This window comes from Drosophila subobscura, chromosome U (assembly GCF_008121235.1).
Source record: "Drosophila subobscura isolate 14011-0131.10 chromosome U, UCBerk_Dsub_1.0, whole genome shotgun sequence".
NCBI classification, from domain to species: Eukaryota; Metazoa; Arthropoda; class Insecta; order Diptera; family Drosophilidae; genus Drosophila; species Drosophila subobscura.
The window spans coordinates 24,962,995-24,989,781 of NC_048534.1; the positions used below are offsets into that span (position 1 = coordinate 24,962,995).

A 26,787-nucleotide genomic window follows, 5' to 3' on the forward strand; every position below is an offset into this window, starting at 1 on the left:
GGACAGTGAAAAATAAGCGTATCCAATGTGTAGAAGGAGCAGGAAAAACTAGACGGAAAATGAGGAATAAAGAGAGTGTATCCAATGAGGAATGAAATTGTGTAAACAAGAGACTAAAAAAGGAAGTGAAATCATACACGCCTCGAAATGAGTTGAAGCAGGAAGCAGAAATAAAAAAAAAGCAGAATAAATAAAATTCCACTAAGTTTGGGGGAACTTTTAAGAGAAAACTCACCCCCATGGCTACATAAATCAGCCTTAAGTTCAAGGTTTGACAGAACTATTGCTATACTTATTAATATAGATTGTACATGGACTCGATATTTATAGGAGAAAACTATGGTAACATTTTCCAAAGAATAATATGAGAACTGGAATAGAAATATTTCTGGAGGTACTCTGAAGGGAAAGAAAAAAGGGAAGAAGATTTTCAACCTTACTACTTCGATAATCCATTCTTAAGTAACATATTTCTGCTGCATTTATTTATGTGAAAAAGGTAAAATTGTTGCAAAATAAACCACCAAATGATGTACTTTAGAGCTGTAACTGAGATGTAAAGGAAAGAGGAAAATTCTGTAGGCAGTCCTGGCCATATTTAATTAGTTAAATGAAGCCCTAATGAAGTAGCTTTAAGTAAGAGAAACGAAACCGGCACGAGTTACGATTAAAGTAGTTAAATGAACACCGAATGAGAGTCGGAATAAATTCAAAAGCCCAAAGTATAGTTTAATACTTTTTATTCAACAACAAATGCACATTTTCTGCCCTTACACATTTTTATTGCATTTCCATTGAACTAGAAAGATGTTTTTCCATTCAATTTGAAAAGTGGAAGCCCGCATGCACAACTTTCGAGCTGCCTGCATCGAAAAAGGTATCCGTTTGTGAGGATTAGAACGGAGCATACATTTCTGGCTGCTGTCCCATTTTTTCTCTTTAAATTCTGCGCTGTATTTCCCCCATACAGACCCATCGATACAGACGAAAATAAAGCGAGCAGCGATCGAAAAAACCAGCAAAAGGCGTTACCAGTGTAAAAACCCAAAGGCTCGTTTGCCACAACAGCCGCTGCTGTTGCTGTTGCTGCTGCCTGATGATGATGATGATGATGCCTTTGCCGCACAGTCTATGCCCCCTGCTGTTGCAGCATTGTTCATTTTTGTTGGATATTTTCCCTCTCTGTTTAATTGTGAGATAAAACTTACCGATAATGAGCAGCTTTATGGTCGACATGTTTGCCCGTGTTTGCTGTGCTTTTTTCCCTCGATTTTCCTTGTGCGTTTTTTGCGTCGTTGTTGTTGATTTTTATTTTGGTTTAATTCTTTTTGTTTTATTTATTTTTTATTGTTGTCTGTTTTAATGCGTAGCCGCAGCTGTTGCTGCGCGATTGATATTTACAAAAATATTAATCCATTCGAAAGTGCGAAAGAGACGGGCACGCTAAGAGCGAGAGCGAGAGGCGCATACATGTGCCGACGGTAACAGTTTGACAATCACTGGTCGTCACGAGCGCGTTAAATTGCATTTTAATGTTGGTATGGCAATGCCACTTTGATGGCTATAATGCTACACATGCCACATATGCCACACATGCCACATTCTTTGCCAGTTGTAAGGGAAAGCTTTATTTTTCTTGCTTTTATATTTAATTTTTTTCTGATTTTTTTGTGGTTTTTGTTTGGAATTTTTTTTGTAATGTTTTTTGATTGCCTCTTTTGTGTTAAATGTTTGCAAAACAGTTAATTATGGACACGCTTGTGCATTGATTTGAGAGATTTTCGCTTGATTTTATATCAAAGTTTTCAGAAATAATTTTTTAAATATTTTTAAAACATTGTTAAACACTTTTGGGTTCAGAATTTGCCCTGTGTGGCCGGGTATGGGAACTGTAATTAAATGTTTTCAATTAAATTAAATAAGACATTGGCACAATGATGCAGCACACCCACACAGACAGAGAGACGCACGCACAGCATTTGCCCAATTCCAGAGATGTGCGCCTCATGCAAAATGCAGTAGAAAGACGCCTAGAAGTAGGCAATGAATATTTAAAGCCACAGACATTTCAATTTGAAGCAAGTCTCTCGTCCATCTCTCCCCTCGAAGAAGAATGAGGTTAGGCAACGCCCAGACATTAAATTAACATATTTCCTAAATAATAATAATTTCCCCCCAAGTCAATGTGCGCTCTGCATGTGCGGTCAGAGGTCAGAGCTGGCAGATGGATCCCTATAAATGGAATTGGACATTGGATGGTCACCGCACACAGAGCAGAGCAGAGCAGAGAGAGAGAGAGAGATAGAGTCCTGCTGCTCTCTACACATGTAAACTGTTGCCTAATGTCTTATTCATGTTTACACTGTCCTACTGCCAGGACCAGGACTTATGAGCGGTCTGCATGTCAGTCGCTCCAACAGCTCTTTGCGTGCCCCAAACTTATTACAAATCCCCAGACCAGAGGTGTGAGTGTTGGCCCGGTTATAGAATGGTTAATGAGCGTAGAGAATGAAGCACCAAGCCCCGGCAATTGTTGCTGTGCTATTTATTTAAAACTGTCTCGAAACACACACAAAAGACAGCTCTTCTCCCCTCAAATACAAAGCAAACCCCTCACCCAAAGACAAGGCAAAGCCACACACACCCAAAACACAATGGAAAGCCTCCCCCCAACCAATTGTTAATGGAAATCTTATGCCTCGTTGGCTTCGACTCCTGACTTTGCAGTTCAGGAATTAAATGTTGTTTAAGCATCTAATGTATATTTTTGGTTGGCCTATTAGTTATTTATGGCCGAGAAGATATTGGTAACAGGTGAAACTATTTATGGAGAGTAATTTATCGTACGAGTATGGCTGAAGCCGTTGATGTGTGGCTGTGGCTGCTGTTGGGTTTTCTTTGAAATTTAAAATCCTTTTCGGGTCAAGTTATTCCCAGAGTTAAGCGAGACTAAGAAATTAATTGTTTTAGAGAGAAATAAATTGATTTTTGGATACACTTTTGTGAAATTTAAAGTGAAAGAATTTGATTTAAAATAGTTTAAATTTTATTTCAAACTTTCTCAACATTTCTCAAGGCTGTAGAGAGCAGCGGCAAGCCTTCCACAATTATTCTCATTTCTAGGAATTTAATTTGAGTAAAAATTAATATATTTTCCTAGGAAAACTGCTGCCACGTTGCCTGTGTATAGTTCTAGAGTGCATCTAGAATGGATTTGTCTACAATAATCTCTTCAAAAAAAAACTTAGGGCTTAGGTAGAGCTTAGGGCAGGGCTGTGCCTAGTAGAGCGGAAAACCTCTGAGGCAGTATCTTAAGTAATCAAAGTCCACGTTAAATTAGAGATTAAAAATATATCTTCAGGTTAACCAACAGCTTTAAAATCTGATTCAATGTTTTCCAACTAAAACCAATCATCAAATTTATGACCAATTAAAGACATTTTATTTCCAATTTAAATCCCCACAAAACACTTTAAATTTCACTCCCTTTCCGTCCGCAAAACTCTCTTCTGTATCACTTTGAATCCACTACCAACTTTCACTTCAAATCCACTTAAACTACAGTAAACCCCTGCAACTTTTCCCTAGAAATAACAGCATCAAATCCTTCTTCCATAGCTCTGCCATAGAAATATGGAAATATGCTGCTGTCCCAAAATTGTAACAAATTGAATAAACTAATTCCCCCAGCAAGGACTCTGACCCCTTTACAACTCGTAATAATTTTGAGCACACTCAGAAGAAAAAAAACAACTTTAAGCTAAACCTTCTTTCAACAACAACAGCAACACAATGACCCAAGAAAAGTTAGCAAAGAAATGTGCCTGGTCCCATAAGAAAGACCAAAAAATCAGCTGTCACAGTGGAATAATAAAAATAATTTATTTGCATTTTATTTGCGCAGCGAAACTGGCAAGAATCTAGCAGCACCTAGAGCAGAGCAGAGCAGAGCAGAGCAGCCTCCTTGGTCTGGTTTTTTGCTGGGGGTTTTCTTGTCACTGACTTTGGCCCAGCGGCAGGCGCAAGGACAACAAGTTGGCGACACACACACACACAAGTGGCACAAGATATCCCGAGCAAACGAAAGCAAAAAAAGTAAAGGAAATTATAAGGATTTGACAGATGAGCGAATGCGACAGAAAGGAGGAGCACAACGCCTGGCTGGCACAGAGCCATCGAGGGCGACTCCTCCGTGAAGGTAACTGGAGCACAAAGCATTTGGGACATTGGATTTGTATTTGGGTTTGGGGTTTTGTGGATGCTTTAAATTGAGCAGAAATTGTTTGTCACTGTAGTTGCAGTTGCAGTTTCAGTTCGCTGTGTGTGTTTGGGTTTGCCCCAGTTTCTAGCGCCAGTGTTAGGGCTTGGCTTGGCTTGGCGGCGGCATGAATATGCATGCGGCATGGCGCACGGCCTGGAGTGGCAGCCAGGAGTGTTACGGCATTGGGAGGGGGGAGAGGAGCAAGGTCACAAAATACACCAGCAAGGGAAGGAAGGGAGTGAGAGATGGTGGACCCTGCAACAGTTGCACTTGAGTGCCATTTGTCGAAAGAGGCCTAGGCAATGGGTTTGGGTCTGGGTTCTGTGCACTGACTGTGGTCCGTTTGCCTCCCAGCAATTTGCATAATTACAAACGCACATGTAAACGAAACGCGGTTTCCTGTCCGCAATTTCCACTGCGGCGCCTACACACACACACACGCGCAAAACACACGCACACACACACACGTGTCTCGGTTTCGGTTTTTCACGCTGACTTTTCCACGCTAAAAAGTTCGTTTCGATGTTTTGCTGTCGTTGCCGTTCGGTTTTTGCCCGCTTTTGCCGCCCGTTGCCGCAGACTGCTTCTTACCAACTAAATGCAATTTCAGTTTTGTTCTACCTTAAAAACGAACCCACGAAGGATCCCCCAAACGAACGCTGACATCGAGCTTCGTCAATCATCGTTGGTCGTACTTCGTGGCTCGTGCTGGGCCGGCGGCAGCGGAGCGCCTTCGGGTTTGATGTTTTTTCGTGGCGATTGCGCAGAGAGTGGGCACTGGCAACATGTTGCCAAGGGAGAGCACACAGGAAGAGAGCGACTGGGACTTGGAATTGGGAGAGAGAGCGGCGACGGCACATGTGGCAAGTTGTTGAACTTTTGTGGTAGGTTAGGGTTTTCAGAGCGTGGCAAGAGTGAAATAAGTTTTAACAAGTTGTCGTAGGACCAGCAGGCAGAGGTGCTAGAGGAGATTTTGGAAGGATTTATGCTACGTTTTTGTTAGTTTTGGATAGAAATTGTCTTGCTTATGACCACGCATAAATATACAGGAAATTAGGAGCTTTTGTTTGTGGAATTTGCATGGTAATTAGATGTTTCTGAGTCGGAATTAACGTTCAATAAGAACATCTAAGACTGCCATTAAACAACAGCTTTCAAAGTCAACCAACAAGTCAAAAGAAGTTGATTAGTTCTGGGGTAAATTATTCTAAATACCTTGTAAATATATTATACAACAAAATCTAGTGACATTTTAGAAGCTGAAGATGATTCAGCTGAGAGCTTTACACCCAAAAACAAAGCAAACAATGCCAAAAGTTTAAATTTGAATGCGATTTTCAGTCAGTTTGCTAACCAATCAAAAGGTTTTCACTGTTGATGGCATTATATTTATATGGATTCATAAATTGTATGGCTAAAGAAAGGAAAATATTCATAGATTCCAAGATTCATATCTTAGATCATAGATCCATTATTTTTAAAATGATTTCAAACAATTAGTTCGCTCGTTTTCCCTCCTGGAGTTGTTTTTAACATAATAAATATATTTTCTATGACTCTAATAATCTTATCTGTATTTCTGTTAATTCACTTAATTTGATTCCCCAACAATTCCTTTATTTACACCCATAAAATGTGTTTTGTTTTTTGGGTCAATCGCTCTACGAATTGCCTTACTTCTGCCAACGACTTCTGTTGTTTATGACCAAAAACATTCACGAAAGGCTGAAAGCAGTACGCGAAGCGCTTGTCGTTTTTTGCTCCAATCCTGGTTGACTCTCTGAGAGAGCAAAGACACTGTTTCAATTCCATTCTGGACCGCTCTCTCTCCTACTCTCCTCTTGCAACATGTTGGGAGAATGCAGTTGGCGCCTGCATGCATTTTGGCGTTTTATTTGGCTGGTCAGAATCAACAGTTGGGCTTGACAACTGCAGACAGAATGTTTGAGGTCCTTCAGATTTCTATTTCCAAGGGGTGCTGCACGGGTCATACCAATATCTATTTAGGCGCAAGAGGGAAAAAGCGTCGTGCAATCAGGAAAAGTGGCAACCAACTCACACACACTCCTCCTGCCTCTTTTTGCCTCTTCTTTTTCTGAGTAGTTTATGACTTGACTGCCAGCTTGACGAACCCAGCTCTGCCTCTCCCCCCCTGCTGTGTCATGTGGCACATAAAAAATATTTGCAAACTGTATGTGGCAAGTTATGAGGGAGGAACAGTGGCAGGGGGCAGGGGGCACACAAAGGTTGTGCCAACACCTCAGCTCGCACACAGACGTAGGAGATGGTCGTACACAAAAGTTGTTAAAAAGTCCAAATAAATTTGTTTGTGTCGCTCACAGGATGAGGGAGGGGCGGTGGGTGTGGCATGGGCGCCTCACAAAATGTTTGACATAAATTTATGCGTTTTGTGTGTTGGCCCCACCGAGCAATGCGCCACACACAACTTTGCTTGTAGATCAGACAGAGACAGTGGCAAAGGCAGGGGAGAGGCTCCGACTCCGACTCTGCCTCCGACTCCTGCCTGTTGTAGCCATGGTTGAGGCTGAGGCCAACTAAAGTGTATTTCGAAATTGAGTTGTCATAAAAGCATTCAGCATGAATGTTTTTTTGGGGGGTGCGCAGTGTGTGCCCAACAGTGGGCATTCGCTGAGGAATATTTTGGGAATATTTTTGTCATAATTTCTGGAATGTGTTTGGCAAGTCAAGAGATGTTTTGCTGCCTTCAGGCTATACACTTTCCTATCGATTAACACGCGAATTGTGATAGAATTAGCCAGGAAATGTATAGGAAATATTCAACCATCCGAATTATGACAGTTAATTAATTATGAAGCCATTTTCTCACTCTATTTTATCTGCAGAATTTACAAATTCATACACCACACAAATTTTAGAACTATTTCAACAAAACTTCAACGAATTATAGCGATGATTTCTGTGAATTGTTTCTTTAAATATTTGTTTAGTTTTCTATCAAACTTTATAGCACCTTAGGCGGTGCCCACTGTAGTTGACAGTTGCTCCGTAGACAATATTTTATTTGCATGCCAATGCCAAAACCATGAAGCAACTTCTGAGTATGGAGTAGACCTCGTCCTACCCAGCGGTGGAAGAGGAGAAACTCCTCATGACTTGTCTCAAACTTTGGCTGGCCTCAACAACTGCGGCACTCCTTCCTTGCCCCACTCCCTACTTCTTCCCCCCTTCAATACTTTCACTACCACCTGAGAGGTGGAGGGACAAGTGTGTGTGTGTGTGTGTGTGAGAGGGCGAAACTTTTTTCGATTTAAATAAAAAGCCAGCAGCAATACGACAACACTTTGAACTTTCCATAGATGGGAGCCACTAGCTGCTGCTGTAAAAAAATATCTATAAAAATATGTCAACACTTTTAGAGCCATTTGCGTGCAAGTACAGGGGAGAGCGAGGATGCTAGGGATGGACCTAAGCTCTTGTATACAACTCTATATTTATGTCTACAAATTTTATGGAGTGGCCCTAAAACGTTTTCTTGCTGGCAGAGCAGTTTTTGTGAGGGGAGGACTTTCGAAAATATTAACTCTATTTTCGCACGTAGATAATACTCGAACTTGAATGGTTTTACATATCCAAAACTTCATAATAAAAGCTTTTGTTGTGCAGCTTTGCGCGTTGCATTTTCCCAGACCATTGTGCCGAAAGTTAGCCGCCTCATGCCACATGCTTTTGTTGTTCTTTTGCGGGTAGGGGGGGTTATTTTTACTCTTTGGGTATTGGGTAACGCGAAAACTGTTGCCTGGATAAAGCAGCTGCCGAAACCGGCGGCGGTTTAAACATTTTTAATTAATTTACAGACACATGAGCGTGGAGCAGCGAGTGTGTGGCACGCTGCTGACAGCTGCTGCTTGGTATGTGATGCACGTAAGATGCGTGCAACGCGTGGCACACACCCACACACACACTGGCAAATGAAGCGTCAGGATTGCGCGCGGGCGTTGCTGAGGTGGGGAATAAAATTAAAATTGTAGCAAAATACTTTTGGGCTGCAGCTGCAGAGCTCAGAGCTCTGTGCGCAACAATTGCAAGCTGCAACATGCGGCAACTTCAGTTAATCAAATGTGAAATGACATGAGCAAACACACACACACACACACGCACACGGACAGAGAGAGCGACAGGGGGGAGGGTAATGGCTGCGTTTGGTTGCTTGTTTGACTGCCACATAAATCAGCGCTGGGGCATGCCCACTTTTGCCACCTACTCGCCCGCCCTCAGCCCCCACCAATTCGCACTTAATTGCTTAAACAAAATGCCAGCTACAATCTCTCCGCCTCCACTCAAAGCCTCTGTGGAGGGGCAGGCGCGCACTATTGAGCAATTATGCAGCAGTGTCACGGCCCCAAAAAGTATGCTATACAAAAGGAGCAAAGTAAAGCTATAGCTATTGGTTATGGTTGCGACTGGAAGATACCCTGGGTATTTTGGGAGGAATGCAAAAAGATCAAATTTACGCGTAAAGAGGGATAAGAAAGTCTAAACATAGAGGCACTTTTTTTGGAATTTATAGGATATTTATGGGAAAATGTATACGCTGTTCTGTGTATAATATTTATCCAAAATCAAGGATTTACTTATCAGCTGTTAATAGTTTAATATTTGGAAAACCTTTACAACGAAATTTTGAATATTAAACAATTTTAATCGGGTCAAAGATTTTTTTATAGTGATTTATTATTTAGTAAACAGCATTCTATATTTTATATGTTCTTCTTGATAGACAAACATTCATGTGTATGGGTTTAAATTCCAGCTAGATCAATAATCTTGAATATAAATGGAATAATCTCGAGGAAAATCGATGAAAAGCTCCATTGATTCAAGAAGCGATTCATTATCACGGATCTGCCTGCGATCCCTTTTATTCCCAACGAGTCACAAATATTTCCTCCCATACAACATCCCCTGGGTACTCTTCCTTTTCCAGGTACTTGTAATGAACACAACTTTTAGACAGCTTCGCAGCATTATAGAGAGAGAAATACAAATGAAAGCCCCTCAAAAACGAGCGAGGCAGAGGGTTCGGGACACCATATAGACACAAATGAACAGAAAACAAAAAGAAAACACAACCAAACCGAAATGGTTGGCAAATGTCTTAATATATTCAACAAGGTCTCGACACTGCCACCGTTCTATGCCCTTCCCAAAAATCATTAACATCATCAGCGTCGTCGTCGTCGTCAACGTTTTGTGTTGGGCTTATAATTTATGCGCGTTTTAATTTCATTTTGTGCCTAACAAGTGCCACGCCTCCTGGAGGCTACTCAGACGTTGGCACAGCGCACAAAATATGTTATTTTGACACCTTCAAGGTTGCGCCCAGCCAACAGATGATTGGGTTTTGGGGAGGGAGTTCGAAAGTTGGAGAATCAAGGAAAGGGAAGCTCAGGGAAGAGGGAATACTCGTGGAGGGGAAGAGGTGTAGCGGGTAGGAGATAGCAGGAGACACTTTGGGATGCTCTATCACAGAAGATGAAGAATCGGGAATGGTTTTAGGAGTTACAAAATATTAAGGAATAAATGGAAATATTATGAAAATTATCTATGGCTGTAAAATATTTACATATATCAAAAATTATTCATTCATTGATTTACTTATGGTTTAAATTATTTAATTTACACTTTTCCCAATTTTCTACAAATTTTCTTTTATATTGTATCCAAATTTCTCTTATAATTTCTTTAATATTCTTCCTTATTTCCCTTAGAGCATTCTCATTTCCATTTTGCATTCTCTACCTTTCAAAATGGCACCTCAATTTGTTATCCTTAACGCCAAATCCTTCTTTAGCATATTATTTTGTTATTCTTAACCAGTGCCAGACCCAGCCCCCAGCCACCGCCGACAGCCCTGCCATCAGGACAAAACCCTCAACAAACCCTCCCCCCATTTATTGTTACGCCTTTAACACATTTCAAAATTCACAATTCAAAACGTGTTAATTAGCAAGGGGCGTGTGGGGCAGAGGGCGGGGGGTGGGAGGCAGCAGCAGGGGGTAGGAACTTCTCCACAAATGTGTTAATGACTAGGCGTGGAGCCGCTGCCCCTCACTCCCTGCCTCCCTCCCTCGTCGCGACTTTAATTTCCGCGTCGCCTTCTTGAGTTTTGGTTGTCAATAAAATTAGCATTTTCTTTTGTTTTCTATTTTGTTGTTGTTTTTGTTTTTGTTTGCTGTGTGTGTGTGTGTGTGTGTGTTTTCGCCCTGTTTCACAAATTAAACTGTTTCGTGGGGGCGTGGCAGCCGCATTACGCAACTAAATATTCATGCGAATTGCTCGAGTGGAGTGAAGCCCCGAAAATTGCAGAGGCCTCGGCCCCATATTGATGGTTGGAGCAGCGAGAAATCGTGGCCTCAGGGGAGTCGTCATCATAACTATCAAATTACCCAAGAATATGTGGCAGAGTGGCAGAAACTCTACGGCGAGATCATAAAAAGACACTGCATATGGCACTATAGAGTGTTGGCAGAGGGAGGGAGAGTGGGAGTAAATAAGGTTTAAGTTTTAAATATTTTATTGTAATTAAGACGCGAAATTGCTCCCCAAGGGAGATGCCAGATGTTTCAGCTTAAAAATGAGACGCAGGAAAGAGAATGCTACTGGGTTGGAAATATAGGTAAATCATGTTTATTTATGTTTATAATAATCCGCTGTAAAATACACTAGAAAGAAATGTTAGCAGGAAATTTATGGAATTTTTGATCAATTTAAATCATTTAAATTTCAATATAAAATATAATAGTCCATCCATTTGTACTTTTTTTGTAAGACCCGTTTAGTACCTCCTTAGGACACATTGCAAACACTACTTTAACCTTCTACTTTAAGCTCCCAATCAATTGCCATTGTATTACGATTAAAACATAAATATTTTGTACTTATTCCATGACTTTTCTTCTTAAGAAATGAATCACACATCAAAAAACAATCGAAACTTTTCTATAAGTTAAACCTCAACCTTTTTACCTTCCGTTTCTGGCCTCCATCTTCAAATCTTTTCTCCATTCTTTACGATTGAAACACGTTAAAGGATTTATCCTTCATATGCTCATGGACTACTGGTTGACCGCTGCCCCTTCCTCGCTCACTCCTGTTGCCTTCTGCATAAGAGTAAAATTACTTAACGAATCTTTTGTTGCCTTTTGTTCTCTTTTGTAGCTGATTTACAGCCGCAAGTTTTAACTCCTTTTTTGCGTGAGTCGTTAACATTTTGTGGGCTCTGATGCACTGCTCAGCAAACACAGTTTGTTGGCCATTGTTAATTATGCAACAGACGAGCCTGCTGCCGTCTGCTGTGTTTTTTTTTCGGGGCTAGGTATCCGTGTCCGTGAGTATATGCCAGAGTTAAGCAGAGGATCCTTGCAGCTAAAGGAGTTTCGCAAAACTAAATGAAAACTGTCAAATGAACCGCAATTGTAATTGTGTGTTCTTCTGCACAGTTTTCGCCTCCACATGTGGATGCGTGTTGTTGTGGCTTTTGTGCCTCGACTGGCAAAATGATGTGTGCCATGGCAGAAAACTTTCACCTGTTAATGACATTGCACAAGCGGACAGACAGACAGACAGACACCCAGAGATCCCAGAGAGGCAGAGTCGGAGACCAGACCCGTAGCCAGACCTCAGACCGACCCCAGATGGCAGAAGAGACTCCGGCGCAAAGCCAGAGAGGCAAAGCCCCAGCCAAAAGCAGAAGCCAACTATTCTCTCTTTATTTTTTGAGTTTTTCTGCTGTTTTTTTTTTGCATTTTGTTTTTGGACGCAAAACTTTGCTCGAAAAATTGTTCAACAACTAAAACTTTAATTAAAAGTGGAAAATGTATTATTAAAACCAGAAATAAAGAGCAAAGCAAATGGATCAACAAAACTTAAGGCATTAGCCGAAGTGACAAATACACTAAGGTGTGGCGCAAGCTGGAAGGAAATTTAAGAGCTGCTTAGGTGTTAGATGGAGGAATTAGGAGTGGAGTGGAGGGTGCTGGAAGATAGTGCTGAAATGTATATTTATGCAAGCAAAGAAGAGCAAGACATCATTAGGGGATTTTCCTTTAGGAAAGTATGTTTAAAAATGCCTCTCAGATATGTTTTTCTGCGCTGAGTTTCTTCAACTATTCTTTTAAGATTTTTAGTTAAAATTTGCCTGAAGAAATCCTTTAAAAAATTTGCTCTCAATTGAGTTTCTTGAGTAGAAGAATGCTAAGAGTTTCATCTAATGAAATAACTTCAAAATAAAACAGAAACAAAGCTTATTAAGGTATATTTGTAGCAATAAATCGGAGTATCAATATCTTAATCCTTACGAGAATGCATTTATGTATCGATTCTCAAAGGATAGAGCTACTAAGGACAGCCATTTAAACCATAATTCAATTTGTTTTTATATTGCATTAATTTTTATAGATTAATATTAGCCTTCAGCTTTTGGTATTTCATTTACATAAGCTTCAACCTCTGTATATATCTTGGCCCTAAATCTCATAAAAAACCTGATCTTCCAGCAATCACAAAGCTCTCCATTAAACCTAGATACCCTCAAAGCAATCCCCTCCCCGCCTGCTTTAAGTTAGTGCATTAAAACAGTGTTCCATTTGGCAAGGAATCAGAATACAGTTCCTAGACTTCTCTTATGCCTCTCTCTCCCTCGCTCCCTCGCTCTTCAAGCCTGCTTCACCTACAGACATTTTTGGGGCAAAGAGGAGGCGGTGGGCAGTGCGGGGGACATTGATGCAATTGCAATGTGCATTTATTCAACTGTAAATCAATAAATTTTAATTAAAATTGCAGCCATACGCAAACGCATGGCTGACCCGACGACCCACTGAATCGAATGGGGCCAGGGACGGGCACGGGCACGGGAACGGAGCCAATTGTCTGTTGTACACGGGATATATGGATGGATATATGTCCCCCATTCCCTCACCCCCTCACACACTGATAAATGAAACATCAAAATTTTGGGGCAGCGTGGCAGGCAGCAGGCAGCAGCGGGGGGAGGAGGACAATGGGGACACGGGATCCTGGAAGCGATGACCAAAAGCTCATAATGCGCATTTCCGTTTTTCGGCCGCTAAGCCCCCCAGCTCAGCATATAATTTGACAAGGTCGCATCCGCAATGGAAACTATCACCCATTCCCCCCCTCCCCCATACTCTGCCCCCTGCCCATCAAGGCAGCAGCCTCGATAATTTCGTTATGCATTTCGATTTCGGCAATTGCCGATTTGTGATTTTCGATTTGAGAGATGGCGAATTTTGGACGACGATTTTCGATTTGTGATTTGTGTGTATTTGTGTGTGTGTATTTGTGTGTGTGTGTGTTCGAGTTGCAGCTAAAATGACGCAAACCATTTCCCATTTGAATTTCGATGTCAGTCCCATAGTTTGTCAGTCCCCGAGGCGTTAAAACTACAATGCCACAAGGAATTTTCATAGAAGTGCTTTAGATGAATTTTTGTATTTAAAGGGTATTACCATAGGTATTGTATTGTATGCTAAATGTACACCTGGAAGAGCTGTATGCATTATTTACTGATTTGTAGATGATACTTTTACGCTTATTTTCCTTGTAATTTAATGTGGTACCTCCTCTGCCTTCTATTAACTAAAAATTATACATAAAATATTTAGAATTATGAAATTCAATGTTTAATGTTTTCCCTTCTCTGCTCTCATTTCCAGAGTTCTTGCCTGATGACGATCGTAAGTACAAACATTTATTCTCATTTCCTAAACACATCCCAAGCCTCTCTCTATAGGGGACATGCTTTAGTGCCCCTCCTTTTGCTCTCTCTTATTAATCTCCCACCTAATGCGAAACTTTATTTCGAAGTTGCTTTTGCTTTGCGCTTATTGTTGTTCTTTCTTTTTGTTGTTGTTGTCATTTGTGTTCTTTGGTTTTTATGTTTTCTCTCCGCTTTGGTTTTGCGCATAATTTATTGTCAAATTATTGAGCTAATGAAGTGAAGTGAGTGCCGTCCTGCCGCCTGCCGCCTGCCGCGATGCTGTTTGGTGTTTCCTTGTTGCCAGATTACCAGCAAAATTTATGCACGAAAGCGCGCGAACAGGCACAGGCACAGTCGCAAGCACAGGAACTGCCTCACGGACTGCTTGCCTCGCCCGTCATAAATCTTGGCACAAGTCAAGCACACACTCATACACTTGCAACAAATCATGTACATGGGTGGGTTGCTTGAGGTGTTTCGATTGTGCGATTTGAGTGCCGATTGAGCAAGTGTTTTGCAGGTGTAATCGAGCCTTGATTGAAGTTGAATGGAAGCAGCATGAGGCAGCATGGAAGTTGCTTAAGCATGTGCGGGCAGTAAGTGAGTTGTGTTGGATATCGAGGGAGAATAGGCAGGGGAACCAGTCCTGAGCGGAGGCGGTTGCATGGATCAATGCAAGAAATATTTAAATTTATTTATTGCACACCTAAAACTCTTCATATTCCCTTGCTCAACTCCTCCCACTCCTCTCGCTTTTGTGCAACATTTTTAGTAAATTCAAAAGCCAAAAGTTTTCACCCACTCTCTCTCCCTCGCGAGAAATCCTGTGACGAATTGTAATACAAATGAGCCCAAAAACAGATGGAAGCCATTGCTCACCTTTTATGCCCTTTTGCCTATGAATTTTGCTGCCCCCACATCCTGCTCATAGTTCTCCCTATTTCCCGGCACGTCGTTTAGTGCAACAACTTAATTTGCATATCAGCGCCGCCAAATTGCAGGCGGCATGCAATGATTGAGGTGCGGTTCGGTGCGGGGCCGGGGCAAGGGAGAAAATGGAAAATTGTTTTGCAGGCAGTCGGTCTGTGTGTCTGTGTGTGTGGGGGGTAAAAGGCAAGCACACACACACACACACACACACACTTCATCAATTTGCCAATAAACTTGTGAGTACTTTGCGCAATAGTTGCCAACATTTCAATCAGGGCAAACACTCGAGTGAGTGAGGAGAGAGCCCACGGAGAATGATTTTGCCCTTTGGCTGTGGCAGGGCATAAAGACACAGAGGGGAAGCAGGGGGGTACACTCTCCCCTCTCCCCCCCCTGTAACACTTGTGCGAACTTTCCGAAGTCAGCGCAAAAATTTTATGCACATGGCATAAAATCGAAATCAAAGTTGTTGCTGATTTGGCGCAAAATTAACAGGCAAAGCAGGCGTTGAGCCTTCAATCTCGGCTAGTCCGGGAAGCCTGTTCTGCCTTCGTCCTCTTTCTTGGAGGGTCGTCCCAATGTGGGCAATTAAAGCGAAGACCCCACCAAGTGCGACCCACCAGTGCTGGGTCCCCGGACCCATCGCGTTCAAAGGAAGTCCGACGCTCGCGCGTCTTGACTCAAATTAAATTTGCATTTCAAATTCCGCTTTTTGTGTTGACATCGACATGGAGATGGGGGAGCTGGAGAGCTGGGGAGTGGCAAAATCATAGCATTTAGTTTTTAGACAAATCTATGGGGCAGTAGTAGCCCAGGAATACACACAAACATAACACAAACAAACGGTTGGGCAAAATTATGCAGCAAGAAAAACAGAGAAGAATGTGGTAGAGGACAGGCAACGAATGGATAATACTCAGTGATATTTTTTGGGATATTTTCAAGCTAAAGTTAGTGAAATTCAAACTAAATGATGCTCAGATGACTGTGAAATTAAAAGTATGGCCTCAAATTACACAAATATCTAGGACATGGAAGAAATTTTATTTCTTTTAAGAGACGGATAATTATATCACATTAATTTTACTTATAGAATATGTATGTCCTAGAACGTGGTTTTCTAAGAGTCTGCACAATCTGCAGTAGGTCTCCCATAGCCTCCAAATATCCATAAAGCATCTCAAATTAATCTCAAAGACAAACCAACAGAAAAATTGATAGATTCGATTTCTTTTCCATTGTTCATTCCAATCAAGAATAAATGTCGCACTTTATAGGCTTGCACATGTCACAAACCACTGCTCATAAACCGCACACCCTGGGAACTTACGCCATAAATAATGGGTATCAAAATATCACAAAAAAGAAAGAAAATAAAGCAAAGCAAGCAAAAAAAGGAAGCAAAACTTGAATGAGTGAGCAAGAGCAGGTGCGTTCCCTGCTCAGCGCTGGCCACTGGCCCTGCATATAAATCAAAATAATTTCGTTCTGTGATGTAATTTTACAGCAGAAGGAACAGCACAAGACGGGGGGAGTATTAGGGCGGAGAGGGGAGTGCATAAATCAGTGGGTTTGGTGCTGGGATAGACCAAGGACAAATCATGAAAAGGACAAATGAAGTGAAATTTAAATGATTGCTGCATACTCGGAGGCGTTTGCTTGAACCACTTACTTTCACCTAATTGCACACTCGAGTGGACAGACGACGATGCTTTTTCCAGTTGGTTGGAGGAGGGTAAGAGGGAGGTGCGGGGCAGGTACTTAGGGGTGTGTGCCACAGGAGCTGTACCCAAGGTTCGGGCTGACCAAAAATCATTTAATGTTGCAAAATATTTGGCAAACAATTTGTGCCACCTCCTCCCCATACATCCTTTGATTTGCGCTGTGGTAAATGTGTGGAAATATATGTCTACGTATGTGTGTGTGTGTGTGTGTGTGTGTCAAAACCATTTATGTAATCTGTAAGCACATTTCGTGTGTGCTTGTGACAATAAGTGAAAACCAATTATAAAGCGGCATAAGAAAGTGAGAGCCGGAAATTGGCACAAGTGTCAAAGAAGGAACGTGTCAAGCACACACACAAAACACACACACACATGTGTCATGTAGCAGGAAAAGCTAAAGGCAGCGCAAATCCAAGACGGCAAAGGATGGAAAAATGAAAGCCGCAGGCGGCTCATTAAAGGCGCAAGGGGCAAGGTTTCCCCCCCACCTTTTTTTTTTGTTATTGTTTAATTTTATTTTATTTTCCATGCCAAATGTTAATGGAAAATGCAAATTAGCAAGTTCCTTGGCGGCTGCCAAAAAGCAGCTACAAGTGCCGTCCAGTGCTTGTCAAACTGCAGACGGCACCGAAAAACTGACTGACGCTGAAGTTTTCAATTAAAACTTAAAAACGAGCAGAAGCAGAGTCTTTTAATGAAATTCTTGACTTGTTTGCGGGTTAGCAGTGGCTGTAGAACTGTCAGGGGGTACAAAAACTTGAAATTTAAGACAAGATTGGGGTTAAAAAGGTTAAAAAATGGGTTTTGCCTCAAAATATTCGAGTTTTCAGTGCTTTTAGGCGTTGCTTTAGATGATTACTAAAATGTATTATGCTCTGTTTTATTCGAAATTCTTATCACCATATTCAAATCCTTCATTCATCTCAATTTTCTCAATTTGTGGCACGAAATCAACATCCAACATTCTTGAGTTGTCATTTTGGCATAGATTTTGAACCTTTGAAGAAAACTTCTCTGCCACCCATGGTGCACGCACTTTTGCCATCAATTTGTGTGTGTTGCAGCTTGTGTGCGTTCTCCCAAGTCAATTTTGCACCACTCAATCAATCAGAAAGCTTAGACACAATGCTGCTGAAACTGCGGCATAGTCACGAGTGTGTGTTTGTGTGTGTGTGTGTGTGTGTGCGTGTGTGTGTGTGGAGTTCAATAAACTTGTTGTGCCCAAAAATGTAAGAGAGAAACCTCAAAGTGCACTCGCTGGCAGGGTCTTGGGCCTCCCCCCACCCGTGACATGTCGACAAAAGCAATGATTCCTGTTTGCGGGGGGAGGGAGGTAAGGGTAGGGGTAACCCATTGCTGGGCTGCCGCCACTCGGAAAATGCAGCACCACAACCGTTACGCGCTCGCTGCATGTCATGACATGAGCAGGAAATGCGTTTTCCGAGGCAGCAGAGAAAAGCGGGAAAGCGCAAGGCGGCGAAGGTTTTGTCGGAGGGTTTGGGAGGAATTGGAGTTTGGTTCTTGGTTTCTTGGTTTGGGTTTACGGTTACGGTAACGGTTTTTTGGCTATGCCATGTCCCCGTCTGTGCACCAAAGCGCAGCGCCATAAATATTTAAAGTGTGGAAGCAAAGCGCCCAACAACCTCTCTCTCCCACTCTCCCACTCTCACTCCCTCCCTCTCTCCCTTTTACTCTTCCTGTCTGGCGTGTTGCTTGCCGGCTTATTTTTTGACAGTTATCGATTCGCTGCTGCTTGATGCCTGCCTCGTGCCACCGTCTTGACTCGCGACTTGGAGACGTTTTATCTTGCCGCGACTTGCCGCTTGCAATTCATTTCCTAAAATATGCACAAGAAAAGGAGAAGCCCAAGCCGATGTAGAGGCACAAAAAATATACATCACAGAGTGTGGGGAGACAGGAAAGGGCCAAAGCCAAAGAAAACGGCATCATTACATTGGATACGCGCTGTCAAGCGGCTTGCCACGCCTCCCACTCGGCAAAGGGTGAACCAGAAACAGAGACACTGCACAAAATTGGGGCTGCAATTTGCTAAGGGATTAAAAAAGGAATTATGGAAATTCCAGTAAATTTTAAAAGATATTTATGCCGTTTTTTTGGACTACAAAATCTCTGGAAAATTATCCAAAACCAAAAACAGAAATAAATGGAGGAAAAATAGATTATTTAAAATCAATGAAAAAACGGAGAAAACATATTTTAATGTTAGAATTGCAACTTCCAATATCTTGCACACAATTTAAAGCAAAATCCTTTCTTAATACAACTTCGATTTTAAGTTAATTTTCAGCTCCACTTTCACTTTTTTTTCCCTTTTTTTCGCTCAGTGCTTCAACCGCATTCAATATGTTGTGAGTTATGCAGCATAAGCCCCATGTACTCTCGCACTCATTTCCTTCTTTCGTTGAAAACTTTGGCAGCAGGAGCAGCAGGAGGAGCAACAGCAACTCGTTTGCCACTTTGTGCATGTTTAACTTTTTAGGCAGAGTCACCCACTGACACTCCACCCCCCTTGGCTTTGATCAAAAGTGACACTCAAGTGGTGCAAATGTTTTGCCATTGAATGCAACAAAAAAAACAACTCCCAACAACTCAATTAACAAAAGCCAAAAAGAGCCCCGCAGTCTTTTACGAATTTATTGTGCCTAAATGATTGAGCAGCGACTCTGACTCCAGGGAGCCACATTTGATTTTGATTGACCAACCAACCAACAACGTGTTGTTCATCGTGTTTTCTTTTGCATGTATTTAATATTTGCCAAAAGTGCACTTCACTCCACTTTGCCCTGCAGGTAAATCGTGTCTCTGATGCATAATGGAAATGTGCATGGCAAAATGTTTGACAAATATTTACAAATTCCCAATTAAGCCAAGGCAAAACAAATGCAAAATGTGTAAAGATTTATTCATGAATTAACTGAAGAATTTAAGACATTTTTATGGCAATTTAAAGTTTAACTTTTTTGTGGCTTAAATGGATTATTTTCTTATTGTGTTAAAACATTTATCAGATCTAACAAATATTTGTGCATTTTGTTTAGACAAAAAACTCCTTTTTGTAGATGCAAATCAAGTGGCAAATTGACTTACTTGTCCAGAACATAGTCAAAATATGGCAGTGAAAAGAGAAAGTTTGATTGGATGCGGAAGGAAAGGTAAAGAAATAAATGTAGAGCGATTTTTGGTATATTTTTAGGAGTACTTTTTAGCGTGCCAATATTTTTATTGCTATTTTTTTTGAGTCTTTTTAAGAGTCGAAAATCAATGAATGATTTGAAAATTCCTATTTTGCTACTTATTTCATTATTTTGTGTAATTGAGGGATTAAACTGCCAGAGGGCTTCCCCCTGACTCATGCCAGCAGGCTGCATTTCATAGCTGAACCTGAGTTTAATAAATGACTCACAAAAGTCCAACCATTCGTTACCTATAAACAGCCAAAAGTGTTTCATAAAAAAGCTTTTGGCAGCGCAAAGCTTATCTGCCACAAAACCAACACCAAATGGCACTCTTATCTATCGATAATTACGCACAGCTATCGATAAATGACATGATTAAACCCCCCACCAAACACACCTGGCATATGAGTAATCCAACGCTGCTCAAAGCTTTTTTTGTTGGGAGAGAGACTGAACCGATAAGAAGCAATTTTTGATAATTTTGCTAAAATATTTAGTCAGCAGCAGTTCCAACCCCAATTAATCAGTAACCAGCGATAAGTCCCACCACTTGGACGTGCCAAAAATTGTAACGAGACAAATTTAGGAGAGAAAAAATGCCCCCACCACACGATCATTGCGGCGGACAGCCACCCCATCGTCGTGGGCCCACCATCAAAGTGCAGATCGCTGCACCCTGGCCGCGTCGTCATCGTGCACCCCCACCACCCATTGTGGTGGTGCAGCAGAGACCACCACCACCACCCCCAGTAGTGGTGGTGCAGCAGGCACCGCCGCCATATGGATACTACCAACAGCCGCCGCCACCACAGGGACCACCCGGAGGCGGTCACTATCACAATCCGCAGTACTGAAGGCAGTACAGAGAGGAAGCAGCGGAAAAGATGAATTTATTTTTAGTAGTAGACAAAAATGTATTAAAAAATATAATATAAATGAGTAACAAATGCTTAAAAAATAGTTAAACAAATACTTCAAGAAATACTTAAAAAAATACTTGAAAGATTGGGCTTTCAATGCCGAAAGATTAATGAATTTATGGCACAAAATGTCTGCACAACAGGTGTTTGTTTTTCAGGGTTATTTATAGACTTTAGATGGCTAGAAGAGCTTCAGGTATGAGCATTGATTCTTGGAATGGTCGGGGAATCGATTCCTAAATTTATTTGAAGCATTTATTGCTAAAAAGAATCTAAATTTTGCATTGATATTTCATTGAAATTTCCTAGATATTAAAATGCAAAGCCACAACAGCCCACTGCAATCTTTTCTAGCCCGTTTTTGGTAGATGATTTCGCAATTTTCTTGCCAAAATGTGGATGCAATATTCGCTTTATTTGTAACCACAAAAAAAGTGTCAAATTGTATCCCACAAATGTTTTGCAACTCCATTTCCCTGCCAATTTCTATTTTCCATTTCCCTGACAATTTCTCTACTTAATTTACCTGCTTATCGCACAGATAAACAGCAGTTATGGCCCCGCCAGCGATAAGCAATGGATCAGATAATAAGGTAAACAAAAGTCAGGTGAAAAATAGGTGAAACCACAAACCCGATCAATAGAATGGAAGACCCATCCATGGCTATCGCAGCAAGCACTATCAGAGCGCCAACATCGAATGAGTCAGAAACTCAGACACGACCTTATCTATAAACCGACTGGAATAAATGCCGTAAAGCCCCACACACGAAACATCAGATTGAATGAATGCCGCCTTGCAGTGGCATTGCTGTGCTTTGGGTTTCAGTATTCCACGCGTGGTTGTCTGGTTAGGATTGTTGGGAAGTTTGTGGCAGAGCGAGAATTGTTGTACATTGAAAACAGATAGCAGGCATGCGACCGTACTATGAGGATCCATGTGGCTGTCCTCCTCGTCATCACCATGGTCGTCCAAATATCGAAATTGATGTGGTTCCCAATTGGGGTGGCGCATACTATCCGCCAGCGACTCCGGCTCGGACCGAGGTTGTCTACGTAACGCCAGGCGGTGGTGGCTCCTACATGCCCGCCCAAGTGGCTGGCCCGCAGTTGATGATGCCACAGCCATATGGAGGCATGACCATGGGCTCCGCGGGCTACTATCAGCAACAGCAGGGCTATGAATATCAGTATCAGCAGCAGCAATATCAACAACATAATCCATATCCACAATATCAGCAATGGTAGAGAGGAAACGAAGAAAAACTCTGCGACTAATGGAGAACTCTGGCATCAAGGGAGAATCTGGCGCAACAGCAGTCTTTGGATTATCTAGAATCTATCGAGAAATTATGTGAATTAAACTCAAATGTTTTAAGCGTTCAATAAAAAGTATTTCCTACAAAGTGTAAACACGCAAACGATAACAAGAAGTTCTCTTTGACATTTGGGAACTGTCAGCAAAAGAACCCATAGAATAGATATGATATGGAATTGATAACGAAAGACAATGGTGGTCAAAAATAATTGAATATTTGTTTGTATGTAATTGCTGATAAACACAGTAATTTGTTATAAATATTACGCACTGCAAATTGCAAAAGAATGTTGTTTTTGTGTCAAGTCTGGAAGACACTATTGACACAGTAGAGACACCATTCCATCAGTCTATAAATACAAAGTTCAGCATGAACATGTCTCGAGTCATGTCGCAGCGCATCTCGGTTGCTTGGGCCACTAGGTGGTGCTGTCATATTGACATTCCTTTCTTTATCTTGAATTAGAATCAGGAATAACTATTAATTTGTTGCGTATATCTTCTGTACGCTTTTTTATGCAAATCTGTGACTGAATTTCTGTCTTTCTGCCATACCCTACTGATGTAGCTACACATTTGCTGGTGAAATACAAGCGCTCTTATCCAAAATGGTATCTTATGTCAGATACTCCTATTACTAGTACTAATACTATGAGCTGTGAGCTTCATTTACGTATAATTATTCCATTTATACATATGTATCTAGGTGCAATGTCTAACAAGAAAAGATTCTACAGCAGATACAAATGTTTTGGAAAATAAATGAAACTATTAAAAATACATAATATAAATACTATAATTTGATATCTCCTGGAATTAATATCACAAAATATTAACCAAATGCATGTTCTTAGAAGGGAAATACGGACCGTGACACATGGAATGCACATGTAGAACTTTGTAATTCGGGCTTTCGTTTGCAATTTGTTGCTGCCCTTCCTTTCTTCATTCGTTCGTTCTACCTATTCTTGTATTTCTTCCCCATCTGTCTCTACATATCTATTAGAAACTGATCATTTCTACAGCTCTTATCGATTTATCGTCTATTTTTGGGTCCACTTATTCGCTCTAAGTTTAGTTATATCAATGTTCAATCATACATTTAAACGTTTTAAACCTTATAACTATTTTTTTACATTTTTTTTATATATTTTCTGTCCTTCCCCTTTACCCAAAAATGTGATGATTCATTGTAAAATCGAAACCTTGAACCTTTCGAAAACGAAATTCACACCGAAAAATCACACGCACCACCCACTAGCACCCGCCCAACCCCCCCTCACTGGAAGTTCTTTTATCAATATAAATATATATTTATTTTTTATCGAAGAAGACATTAATGCCACCTGACAAGATAATGAATTTAAGCTCCCGTGCAAATAGAAAACAAAGCAAAATCAAAGTGTGAAAAATTCCCCCGTAATTAGCGATAAAATGTGGCCTTAAATAGTTAGGCAAATGCCAGTGGAGCTTCAGTACGAGCAAAGAGCCAAAAGGAGCAGCAGCAGCGCAGCACTTGAAGGATATACCAGCAGAAGAAAGCAAAGAGACAGAGGAATACCAGAAAGAGACAGAGAGACAGATAGCCATGCCCTACTACGAGGAGGAACGTCGTCATCACCACCATCATCATCATGGTGGCCGACCCATTGTGGAGGTGGATATCATGCCACCGAGGCTGCCCCGTCCAGTGATTGAGATCGATGTGGGTGGCCGTCGTCCACCACCACCCAGGGTGGAGGTGATCACCCCCGCCGCTGTCTACCAGCCCCCCTATCAGCCACAGTACCAGCAGCAGCGACCCATCGTCGAGGTGGATGTGGTGCAGCCGAACAGACCCTTCATTGAGTTCAACATTGGCGGCCGTCGTCCGCCCCCACGTGAGGAGATCATCATTGTGCAGCAGCCACCCCCACCCAGGTGGTAGACTGGACCTGGAACCGAGAACTGCCATCAGTTAATTGGAAATCCGTTTCAAATGTTTGCTTAAATAAGTTAAATGCATTTTTATTTTATTTTAATTGAAATCTACATGATTGCCTTTCAATACTGTTTGTCCTTCGCTGCGGGATGTGTGTGGGACACATCATTCGATTGTACTTTTATTTAAATATATATTTTATAAATGTTAATGGCATAAATATGAAAATTAAACAGTTTGTATTTTTTGTTGCACTTTGAAACGGAAATGATTGATGTCCTTTTTGGCCTGCAGTGTTGCCTTTTCAATTAGTGTATAACCATTTGCCATGTACACTCCGTCATTCGGTTTGCTTTTCCCGCTCGCTTTTTTGTTTAAATAAAATCAAGACTGCAAAATGACATTTGTCTGGCGTTTTTAGGGCTTTTTCTCGTTGCCATTTTGGGGGGAAAACGTTTGCTGCCATTAATTTGTGCAATCAATTGCACTTTTGGTAGCGTGTCTGATCATTGCCCAAATTGTTGGTGATTTTAATTTGTGGAGAGAATTTATTAAAAGCTGATACTCTTTTTCTATGTTATTTTAAAGCAATACAAGCTCTTTTTGAATACTAGACAAAGCATTTTCAAGATCTTCTTGAATGAGAATCTGTCATCCCTTAACACAATTCAATTTGAAATAAACATAAATACCTTTTAAAGTCTTTCAAACATCGAAACATATTAAATCTCAACATAATTACTTTATAATTTAGTTGAATTTGTCTTTAGGCTTCACCCGAAAATCCCAGCTTATCACAGCTCCACCTTTTCTACTTTAAATATTCTTTTTTACAATTTCCATGGGCTGTAAATTTGCAGAAATGTTTTCCAAAGAGCTAAAATGAGAGCTCATAAAAGTATTCCTTTTTTAGGATTTGTGGCATAATTTTGAAAAATAGTTGAAAAACTAGATAAAAGAAAGATTTTTCACAATCTTGTTTGCTATTAAAAATCTGACCTAGACAAACATTCCATTTTATAGAAATAAAATATAAGATATAGAATCCAGAAGGAAATACTCAAATTGTATTCAGTAATTGTAGCTTTAGCTCTTGGAAATTGGTTGTGGATTTTTATATTTATTACAATTTTCAAAATATATTTCTGAAATACAAACTCAAATAATTTCTTTCTCTCTTTCTTCCAGGAAAAATACCAACGGTTATGGCTGGTATGTATTTCCCTGTATTCTATATAATTTCTATTGTCAAATCAATTTCAATATGTTGCTTAAGTAAACCTCAAATATTCGCAAATGATCCCCTAATATTCACATTTAAGTAAGACCGAATAGTGACTCACAGAAGTGCAACCGATCTTGAGGTAGGAGGACACCCATGAGTCACTTCGTGTGGCCTTAGGAACCCAAAAAGAGTTCAAAGTGTTAGGGCAGCCCTGGCAAATGAATCACAATCGTCGCTATCGAGTGGCTCTCTTTCTCCAAACCAAAATTGATCCATCAATGTACGTGATAAGGGGGCCATAGGAGGATTTCCTTATCGGGGACTTCTGTCCGCGACACAATAAAAAACTTAGAATAGAATATATCTATATAAATGGGCTGAGGAACACTGAAAATTAAACATTCAACGAACGCAAATCGAGCCTCGAGCAACGAATAGAAACGAAGAGAAAATCGTGTGTAAAAATCATGTCCGACATTCAGGTTAATGTGCAGTGCGAGTGCTACCATCGTCGCGGATTGCTGTACTTGGCCAATCCCCTGGCCTGGGGACGTCCCTGTCGCCGTTGCCGTCGCATGATGAGCCGCAATATTGTGGTGGTGCCAACCACCGTGGCAGTGCCAGCAGCCACCTCTGGCCCGTGCTGTGGACGCACCCAAACCACTGTGGTGCAGAGTGTGCCAGCAGTCAACTATCATCAGGTGCAGCAGCAGCAGCAGATGCAGCAGCAGCAGCAGCAATATCCACCGATGAATGCCTCCGCTTTGCCACCAAAGTACGACCAGGCGGTGGCCTCCTACTAATCCCGAAGGGTTCTTCTTTCGTTTCGTGATCATTTGTAACCTTTTTGTGGAAATAAAAATCGTTTAAGGAACATTGCAACAAAACGGCAACAACAAAAACTTGTCTCTGGGCAGTGTCCGAAAATCCCAGCGGAGACCTTGTTAAATGAGAATTAATTGGCAACAGCAACAAAAGAGCAACAAAAACAACAACTACTTTGTGCAATTAAAACAAATTGTAGCCAGCAGAAACAACAGCAGCGAGCAGCAGCAGCAGCCAGCGAGCAGGTTAAATCCACAGACTAAGTTGGTCTTGGACTTGGTCTTGGGTTACAGCTAAGGGCTGGGTGTGGTGTAAATACAATGTGTTGCTTTGGATACCCTAGAAGAGGGTGCTGCATCAAATTTCAATATTTTCTTTACTTTATTCCCAACTTGATTCTGTAAACTGAAGATTTATCAAAGAATTGCTGCCTTAGGCATACAAAATGTCATTTATTATTTACCATTCTCAACAGATGATCGTCTTCATCTCTTATTTATACTAAATTTGATACATTTCTGCCTCTATCTATCTTCCATGCCTTCTCCCGCACTCATTAACCTCTGCCAAGTCGACATTCCCCGCCACTAGATATTTCCCCATTCGTCTCTCTGAAAACTCAACACTTGCCTTGTGGTGTATGTTGCTGTCTTTTGCACCTTAACAAAGGTCTAACTGGTTTAGCAGCATCATAAAACTTTTCTGC

At 41.2% G+C, this 26,787-nt stretch overlaps 5 protein-coding genes across 7 annotated transcripts in view; 4 read left to right on the forward strand and 1 right to left on the reverse strand.

The window, feature by feature from the left end:
• The window catches only part of LOC117900400 (hemicentin-1), a 110,315-nt gene extending 108,989 nt beyond the window's left edge, over nt 1-1,326 (reverse strand). For all 3 annotated transcript variants that reach the window (XM_034810754.1, XM_034810756.1, XM_034810755.1), the window contains exon 1: nt 1,209-1,326. In XM_034810754.1, coding sequence (XP_034666645.1) covers nt 1,209-1,236 — 28 coding nt within the window. In that variant the 5' untranslated portion in view covers nt 1,237-1,326. The remainder of the gene's footprint in view (nt 1-1,208) is intronic.
• LOC117900401 lies at nt 874-24,141 on the forward strand. Its single transcript, XM_034810757.1, has 4 exons — nt 874-877; nt 15,816-15,830; nt 17,718-17,724; nt 23,699-24,141. Exon 4 carries the CDS (start codon nt 23,699-23,701, stop codon nt 24,035-24,037), a length of 339 nt encoding a protein of 112 aa, XP_034666648.1. The 5' UTR covers nt 874-877; nt 15,816-15,830; nt 17,718-17,724; the 3' UTR covers nt 24,038-24,141.
• Nucleotides 8,743-20,727, forward strand: LOC117900404 (leucine-rich repeat extensin-like protein 3). The gene is made up of 2 exons (XM_034810760.1): nt 8,743-8,774; nt 20,464-20,727. Exon 2 carries the CDS (start codon nt 20,469-20,471, stop codon nt 20,724-20,726), a length of 258 nt encoding a protein of 85 aa, XP_034666651.1. The 5' UTR covers nt 8,743-8,774; nt 20,464-20,468; the 3' UTR covers nt 20,727.
• LOC117900403 lies at nt 21,613-22,272 on the forward strand. The gene has a single exon (XM_034810759.1). The coding sequence runs from the start codon at nt 21,708-21,710 to the stop codon at nt 22,038-22,040; it is 333 nt and encodes a 110-aa protein (XP_034666650.1). The 5' UTR covers nt 21,613-21,707; the 3' UTR covers nt 22,041-22,272.
• Nucleotides 24,142-25,650: 1,509 nt separating the features above from the next.
• LOC117900402 lies at nt 25,651-26,137 on the forward strand. The gene has a single exon (XM_034810758.1). The coding sequence runs from the start codon at nt 25,724-25,726 to the stop codon at nt 26,057-26,059; it is 336 nt and encodes a 111-aa protein (XP_034666649.1). The 5' UTR covers nt 25,651-25,723; the 3' UTR covers nt 26,060-26,137.
• Nucleotides 26,138-26,787: the final 650 nt, after the last annotated feature.

What these genes read in the sequence shown, in the direction of transcription:
- LOC117900404 (XM_034810760.1), top strand. Translation starts at nt 20,469, where the DNA reads ATGCCCCCACCACACGATCATTGCGGCGGACAGCCACCCCATCGTCGT.
- LOC117900403 (XM_034810759.1), top strand. Translation starts at nt 21,708, where the DNA reads ATGCGACCGTACTATGAGGATCCATGTGGCTGTCCTCCTCGTCATCAC.
- LOC117900401 (XM_034810757.1), top strand. Translation starts at nt 23,699, where the DNA reads ATGCCCTACTACGAGGAGGAACGTCGTCATCACCACCATCATCATCAT.
- LOC117900402 (XM_034810758.1), top strand. Translation starts at nt 25,724, where the DNA reads ATGTCCGACATTCAGGTTAATGTGCAGTGCGAGTGCTACCATCGTCGC.